Here is an 8793-nt window from a genome sequence, read left to right as displayed (position 1 = left end):
CTGAATGCCAGTTGATGGGAATCACAAGATGCTCTAATCCTGCTCCTCACGGGGTTTTCCCCACAGGCATTGGGTGGCCACTGGGAAGACAGGATGTTGGATTAGATGGGCCATTGGCCTGATCCAGCATGGCTCTTCTTGTGTTTCTATAAGGAGCAGGAGAACTTTAGAGGGCTGAGAGTGATGGAGCTGGAGGGGCGAGGATGTCTCTTCCACAGCTGACATAACTCAAGCCCAGTTGTGGGGGACAGCTGGGCTCCTCTTTTAGTGGTGGTGTTGGTAAAATCAGAACAAGGCAAATTCCTGGAGGAATTCTCTAGTTGTCATTTTAATCCTACTCTTTTCTCAAGGAGTTCAGAGTACATAGCTCTTCTTCTTTCTCCTTTCCATACTGTTTTATTCTTGCCACAGCCCTGTAAGAGAGTTCAGGCTCAAAGACTGGCCTGAGATCACCCAGTGAACTTTGTGTGGATTTGAGCCTGGCTGCAGGGGCTCTTAAGTCAGACGTGATGTGGACGCCATATAGGCATCTGGTAGCTAAATGGAACCTCCATTTTTAGAGGCAGTGTACCTGTGAGTACCATGTGTTTCTAGAGAAAAACAGGAAATGGCCATCACCCTCATGACAAGGTTGTGACCTGGCTGCCTGGTGTTGGAAACAGAATATTTGTTCTCATCTGTTTGGCCTCCTGTTGTGTTATTACCATCTCTGGTTGCACACACCTGGGACTGAGGTAAGGACAGCCCAACTGTATCATCATCATCATCATCATCATCATCATCATCATCATTAGTCTACCTAAGGAAAGAGAAAAAAACCCACACATGCGGGTTAGAAATACAGCAATATTTTAATGTAATGCCCTATTTATTTTGAAGATGCACAGGGCAGTCTTAATTTTAAAATCTCTCAGTGTTCAGTATGGCTTCCTCAAAGGAAATTGTGTATAGGTTTGTATCCAACTGCTCTGCTGTTCGCATAGACATTTAAGCAGCTTATGATAGATAATGTAAATATGAATTCCTTGTGTGAATCGATACTTTGAAACTCTTCATATCTTCCTGTTAGTGCTCCACTTAGTGTTTTTTTCTTTGTGACTCTGCTGACTGCTTTGTTTGTTTTCCTTTGAGTGCCTCTAAAGATTCTGATCCCAGACTTGTCAGTTTCATCTGACTGTCACATGATTTATCAGGAATCACTAAGGCTATTACAAACTCCATCACAATTACTGATGGTTCCAGGACAGTTGCAGTAGATGGATGAAAGGCATCTTAACCTAAAATGCGTCCCAAATGGCCAGAGCCTGGAGACAGCAGCCCACAGGGCATTGATCTTCTAAGATGGAATTCTAGGAACTGATTGGGAGGCATGAGTTATTGAAGCCTCTGCCTGATAGACAGAACCTTAAAATGGGTGGTTGCTTTTGTTTTTGCAAAAGACAAAAATAAACACGTCCCTTCCTGCTGTGAATACAAGCTACGAAGGTACATAAAGATACAGCTCTGGGCTTGTGGTCCCAGAACTGGAATGTAAAAATGAATAGTGGGAGTTAGAATGCTTTTCAGGTTCCAGGGCTTCTGAACATCATTGTTGCATACAGTGAAATACTGTATTAAAATTGAATGTATCCTCCTGTTCTTGCAGTTTATCCTTTGGGCTATGCATGTGGGGAGGCTTCTTCCCCATCACTTGAGACTCTACTATCAGTCTCTTCAGGTCAGCAAACTGTAAATATTTACCTTTTTCTTGGTTAGTGAATTTTAAATGTGCCTTAGCAGCCCAACACAAAAGACTCGCTGACTGCAACTTTGAATCATTGAGGAAATGATAATGTAATTTCAATAACTATGCATTCTGCTTTCAGACATGCCACTACCTCTTGACTATGGAGGGGCTGAGTCCCAGATGAGTCACACTCCTCTTCCAGTGCCTGCCTTCTTCCGGGAAGCAGAAAGCAGTTTTTCAGCCAAGAGAGCTCGTAAGCCACTCAGCTATACCCTCCCACCACGCCCACGCCACAAGAGCTCACTCACTGTGAGCAGGATTTTCTCTGACCGCCGGCAGCAACCGTGGACCAAGCTCCAGCCACACAGTGTTTCCTTCCATGGCGCACAGAGGAAACAGACACCCCTGCGTAGTCACCTGTATGATGCTTCCAAAAGAGAGCTGTTTTTCAGGCAGTGTTTCCAGCAGCTAAGCCGTCTTGGCAGAGGGTCTTTTGGTGAAGTGTACAAGGTAAGGCAGTAGCAGACAGGCTACTAATCTCTTGGGACACATCTACACTAGCCATTTAAAATACATTTCTTCCCCAAAATATTCCCATGAACTATAGTTTGTTAAGCGTACTGTGAAATGCGGCTCTGTGAGATGAGTTCCAGTTCCCAGAATTCTTTATGGGAAGCAATGCTCTTTAAATATAAGGTATGGACACAGTCTGTGTGGAAGAAATGAATTCACGCAAGGCATAATTAAGATTCCCCCCCCCTCACAGTTTGTGGTGGTGACCACTGGTTAGATGGCTTTGAAAATGAATTAGACAAATACATGGAAGATCTGCCTATCAGTGGATTACATTAAAATGAGACTTCCATGTTCAGAGGTGGTGACTGTGGAAGGGGGCTGTTGCCACCATGCCCTGCTTGTGGGCTTCCAGGAGGAATCTGGCAGGCCATACTGTAGGAAGTAGGGTGCTGACTACAATGCATTGTCTTAAATACACAGCCCCACACTGCGGATGCCTCCAGATTTTGGGAGAAGGATTTAAGTGCATGCTACAACATTAGGTCTGTGCAGTTAAAGGGCTCTGTCCCCTTAGTGCAACAAATCAACTTTAAAAAAGAAGCATGCTTTTTGCAATTTGGAAAGTGATGGGAGAATGCATTGAAGAGTGCAGGATGAACAAATGACTAACAGAATGATTTATAAACACCCCACAAGTAAATCAGGATGAATGCAGAACGAATGCTAATTGTGCAGGCTTTGTTCTTATTTCTTTGCTGGGTGATTTTATGACAATGTGACATGAATATAATTTCTCATCACAAAATCTGAATGTTCTTGGCAAGCTTACCACTCACAGTTCCTGAACACCCCTTGTGCTGGGAGTTCTTGCATGGAAGGGCCAGGATCCTCTTCAGTCTACAGGATGTAATAACTTGTTTCATCTTCCCTACAGGTGCGCTGTAGGGAAGATGGACAGCTATATGCTGTGAAGCGTTCTGTGGAGCCATTCCGAGGTGAGAGTGATAGGCAGCGCAAACTGGCTGAGGTGCGCAAGCACGAGCGCGTGGGGCACCATCCCAACTGTGTGAGCTTCGTACAGGCCTGGGAAGAGCGTGGGCAGCTCTACATACAGACGGAGTTGTGCCCAAACAACCTGTTACAGTATTGTGAGGAGTATGGACCACTGCCCGAATGGCAAGTGCGAGCGTTCCTCTGGGACTTACTGCAGGGACTGCGTCACTTACATGACCGCAACCTTTTACACATGGATGTCAAGCCAGCTAACATCTTCCTCTCGTCCAGCAATGTCTGCAAGCTAGGTGACTTTGGGCTTATGCTGGAGTTGGACTCTAGGGATCTGAATGATGCTCAAGAAGGCGATCCCCGCTACATGGCACCTGAGCTGCTCCGTGGGGAATACACCAAGGCTGCTGACATCTTCAGGTGTGGGATGAGATGGGAAGTAGGGATGCTAATATTTCCAGTGCCTGAGATAGCCAGCAGCTTCACAAGTTGTGGCTTTTGCTCCCCTGCCTCAAAATTTAACTTGTTGCGGGGTTCAAATTAGCACTACAGATAAGCAATGTTGTGCTGCTCCTCTTACTTCATCTGTGTGCTTCTGTCCTTCCAGCCTAGGCATAACCATCTTAGAGATTGCTTGCAATATGGAGCTTCCTAATGGAGGTGAAGGTTGGCAACAACTGAGACAGGGCTATATGCCCCCTGAGTTCACTGCAGGTGAGCAGAAACAAAGGGAACATTTCTGCATGCAGCACTTGCGTATGCCAGCTCAACCGCTAATCCTCATGGAAGGAGGCAAAGTGGCTGTCAAAACTAGGAGGGTCTGGGGAAAGAGCTGGTGGCATGTGAAATTCAATATATTGCAGAAAGCAAAGTAAGCAGTGGAATATTCTTGCCCTTCCCAGATCTCTCTGCTGAGTTGCGGACTCTCCTAGTTGCCATGTTGGAACCCAACCATCTGCTCCGGCCCTCGGTGGAGACGCTGCTTGGTTCCAGCCTCATGCAGAAGACAGGGAGGTGGCGGAAGCTGATGCTGCTGGCACAGTCTGGGATCCAGCAAGGAGTTTCCATGTGCAAGGTGATCAAGGCCCTGGCCAGAGATACTCACAATGCTAATCTGCAGTTCTCCTTGAGCGCACTCTCCACAGCATTACCAAATCATCTTCCTAGAACTATGCCACTGCTTTGCGCCCCTTTTTTGTTGTTCTGGACAAAGGCATCCTTATCAGAAAACAGCCTATCAGTTATTTATGGGTGAATCACACTGAGCTAGTTCCATGTGTTGCTCAGCCTAAATGCCTTTGGGGTGGGGTTTGCCGGCCTAGTTGAGGGTGTGTCTTTGTTTTGTGATGTTTTATGTACCCAGTTGCAAGAGCAGCACTGACTGACAGCAAAGGGCTGGAGACCTTTTCTGGTGCCCTAGCCTCCAGTTTGCAGTAGGGAGAGTATCTGTTGCCAGATTTGGGAAGTGCCTCATGCCAGCATGCTGTGCCCCATCAATTGCTTTCTTACGGTGCTTCCATGCGCTCTGGCACTCGCCATGGTATTCCATTGCACCAGAAGCGGTTTAGTCATGCTGGCCACATGACCCTGAAAGCTGTCTGTAGACAAACGCCAGCTCCCTTGGCCTGAAAAGTGAGAGGAGCCAGCGTGATGTAGTGGTTAAGAGCGGTTGACTCATAATCTGGTGAACCAGGTTTGCTTCCCCACTCCTCCACATGCAGCTGCTGGGTGACCTTAGGCTAGTCACACTTCTCTGAAGTCTCTCAGCCTCACTCACCTCACAGAGTGTTTGTTGTGGGGGAGGAAGGGAAAGGAGATTGTTAGCCATTTTGAGACTCCTTAAGGGGAGTGAAAGGCGGGATATCAAGTCCAAACTCTTCTTCACCTCATAGTCACCTTTGAATGGACTTAACCGTCCAGGAGTCCTTTACCTTTATCTTAATGCCAGCATGTTATTACTCCATTGATTGCTTTCTAAATGTGTGAATTCTCCCCATCTGTTTATTTCAGATCCTCTTCAGATTCATGCAGTGGCTCTGGGGGTCTGTGAGCAGCCCGGTTCACTGGCTACTGTTTTGGCATCGGAATATTCCAGTCACCCCCCCAAATTCGCCCCTTGTCCTTCCCCCAGAAGACAGCAGCCTCTCTAGTGGTTGGGGTGAGGAGGAAGAGGATGCCGAAGAGAGCCTTGGTGAGGATGTCTTTGAACTAACGGAGACAGTTGGGCGACATAACCACACTTGCCCTGAGCTGCAGTCTTCTGACAAGTAAGTAGAAGAAGAAGATAGGACCGCTCCTACTTTCAGACAGTAACAGGTTGGAAGTAGAGAGTACATGTGCGCAAGGTGCCCCCCATCAGAGAAAACAGTGTGGTAGACCAATCCAGATGTCTGAAGCAAGTGATTTGTCTGTCTGGCTGGGAAGGCTAATAGACATCCACTCAAATATCCAGGATTGCTAGCCAGTCTGACCTGGGCCAGGGAGGGCTCAATGAGTTAGATCTGTAATGTGAAGCAAATTCCATTCACTATTCTCTTGAGAAAATGTTTGTTTTGGGGTTTTTTAAATCTAAATTTAGTTTGTTACACAGTGCCAATCCCTCTGATGTTCTGTAGCGCAATCATGTCCTCCCCATCAGCCTTTTTTTTAAAGCTAAACTAAACAGGCCAAACTCTCAATCTCCTTTCCTAAAATAATGAACATCCCCAAATCCTTCAGGTTTTTTTCTTTGCACCAGCTTCTGCATAAAGCTCACCTTATCAACGGCAGGTGGTCAAGAATGATACTATTTTTTCTATTAAGCATGGGAAGAATGGTTCCTGTTATGCATGTAGAGAGAAAACAAGTCTCCAGCCTCTAAAAGGTAGGAGAGCAAGTGGCTGTCCAGCTTCCCTTCTGAATGTGAGCTGCGGCAGGTCATCTGTTCAAGCACATGTGCGCTCTCTTTCACTACAGGAAGCTAGTCTGGATTCCCCACTACCACCTCTGTCACACATCTGAATTCTGTTTGACTCCTACTAGCCTGATGATATTAAAATGAATGCTTGAAAGCATAGGTAACTTCAGATTGCTGCTTCTCTTCCAGACAACCTGGTTCTCCTCTGCTGAGCATCTGCCCTTGTGCAGGAAACACCTCCACGCCACGGCACCCCTCACCCCAGCAAACTGGTGGCAGGAAGAACAGGTGAGCTGATGGTCAAGGGGTAGCTGTAGGGGAGACAACAGCAGAGCTGCTTGAGGTTTTCCAACAACTCCTTGTGGTCCCTTGCAATTCTTTGATTCTGCATGTAAGCGGAGGGTTCAGAGAAATGTGCAGACTTGTTAATGTCTTTTAGTTGTTAATAACTTTTAGCTTCTCAAAAGGTATCTTCCACCTTTGGCACTGTAGAGGGTGCAATGGTTTGAACCATGCATATTTATCAGAATATTTTGCTGCGAAGTTGTGATCTAGAGTATGTTGTCTTTCCCAGTGCTGAACTATATCTCAGATAGGAGGTCCTGATGCAGCACCCAACACCTTATTTTTATCACCTGTCTTTTTCTGTTTGGTCACCCACAGGTCTTTGGTACTCCAAGGCAGCCCTAACCTCAGCCACATCAGCCCAGAGTCCCCCAATAGCAGACATGCCACATCAGGCTCTCTGAATGCGAACAGCTTGCGCCGCACACTAGCTTTTGAAGATGAGGATGAATGGGAGTCACTTGTTCCCCAGTGCTCAAAGCAGTGCTCTACTTTTGAGCCAAAAAACTTGCTGAGCTTGTTTGAAGACTCCATAGCATCTGAGCAGAAGTGCCAGAGCTGAGAGGAACTTCTTTTCTTTACTTACTGGCTTGCATAGGCCCTTACTGGGTGAAGGGAGGAAACCCCTCCCATTGATATTGCACACTTGGCCAGTATGCTCAGTGGGGCTGGGCTGTGACATAGAGCTAAGTTTAGCAAAAGGGAGGCAGGATTTCTAGGGTTGCTTCCCTGTGCATAACTTCTCTGCTTGAGCCCTCTGATGATGATGCTTCTGAGATGCATATTCTTGTATTCCAAAATTTAGACTGGTATCTGCTGGCAGGCAGTAGAAAATAGGGTGTATTGTCAGAGGTCACTTGAGGGGAAAATTGTTTTATATGGGGAATGAGGGTGGAATCTATATTTTCTTTTAAAGTTTTGTCTTCTAATATTTGTGTGCTAGGAATGTGTTGCCATTTGTGGGAACTGGCTTGGGGAATGGGGAATATAAACTCCCTTTCATACTAGGGTTTTGCAAAGGTGGCAGCTGTAAGACTTGACAATAAAAGCATTTTCAACTTTCCCTTGAATTTTGTGTTTTTTGACTTGAAATATTAATCAAGTTAGAACACCATTCTGACAAAAGAACAGTGAGAGATGAAGTTGCAAATCGCCACACAAGGAAATTATATCAATTTGATTTGAACTGATTTTAGAATGAATTGATTTTAGAATGCTGTATTATTTTACTGTTAGCCACTCTGAGCCCGGCTTTGGTTGGGGAGGGCGGGATATAAATTAATTTTTTTATTATTATTATTAATATTAAAAGTTTGAAAGAAAAAGAAATCCTGAAAGTACAGGCTGTTTTTTTGCTGAAGCCTCAGAGAAACAGCTGAATAAATAGTGGGTGTGAGCTGGACAGGTCTTGAAGATATACTTTAGAATCCAAATCTTGCTTATTCACACTATCTAGTGCAGGGGGTTAACTTTTTTGGGACTGCAGGGGCAGGGGCAGGGGCATTTGGAATGAGACTGCTACAGACACTATTCCCCACCAGACAGAAAGCATCCAAAACTATTCTTTTCAAAGTCATCTGTGAAAGTTGGATCCAATAGTAATAAAACAGATCCCTGCAAAAACCAATATTGAATTAAAGCTTAGAGTAAAAACACACAGATCCAGTGCCTGCCAGCACCATAAGAACATTGATCCAAGGCAGGAATCCTCAAATTGCTTTTGTAAATAGGATGACAACAAAACCAACCAAGCACTTAAACACACTTAGAGGAGACCTGTGATTTGATCATGGTTTTGAGGGGATTGTTCCTTGTTAAACTGTATGTTTGCCTCAGCTCCCATGTTTTTGTGCCAGGGTACCACTGGATTTGGTGGTGGACCTTTGAAAAAATTAAGTTTCAAGAAGATTTGCTGGATACAACTTGTGTGTGTGTGTCTTCTCCTTCTGGCAGTCTGTTATTTTCAGCTCTGTACTTTTTTGAGGGGGGTGGGCGGGCAAGATAATGTAACCTACCTTGTTGCCTCATCATGGAGGCAGTGAGGGGCCACACAGAGGCTTAACACATGCCAAGGGAAGTTCTCAAGGCTGCCCTGCCATGTTGGCAACCCCGGATCTGCATCGCAATTGCCTTCCATATTTTGCAGTGTAACGTAATACTGCAGTAGCTTAAGCAGGGTGGGGGTGGTGAGGGAATTTTTAAAATAAGGAAAGGAGCTTGTCTCCAAGATAGTCAAATTAGATTTAAAAAATAAACATGTCTAGAAGCTTGTGTAACTTATTCTACTTGTCCTTTAGATTGAAGT

General features: G+C 45.4%; 1 protein-coding gene across 1 annotated transcript; it reads left to right on the top strand.

Moving 5' to 3' along the window:
- Positions 1-1660: 1660 nt before the first annotated feature.
- On the top strand, positions 1661-7558 carry PKMYT1 (protein kinase, membrane associated tyrosine/threonine 1; the record flags this gene model as incomplete). The annotated part of the gene is given in 9 exon segments (XM_083580267.1): positions 1661-1676; positions 1679-1717; positions 1866-2236; positions 3177-3667; positions 3855-3961; positions 4150-4322; positions 5258-5514; positions 6333-6431; positions 6807-7558. Coding segments are annotated over 9 exon segments (1797 nt in total). The 3' UTR covers positions 7051-7558.
- Between the last annotated feature and the right edge of the window lie 1235 nt (positions 7559-8793).

The sequence above is a fragment of the Podarcis filfolensis genome (assembly GCF_964270895.1).
Source record: "Podarcis filfolensis genome assembly, chromosome: 13".
Taxonomy (NCBI): Eukaryota; Metazoa; Chordata; class Lepidosauria; order Squamata; family Lacertidae; genus Podarcis; species Podarcis filfolensis.
The sequence above is the reverse complement of the archived record's forward strand: the minus strand, read 5'-3'. Positions and strand labels throughout refer to the sequence as shown.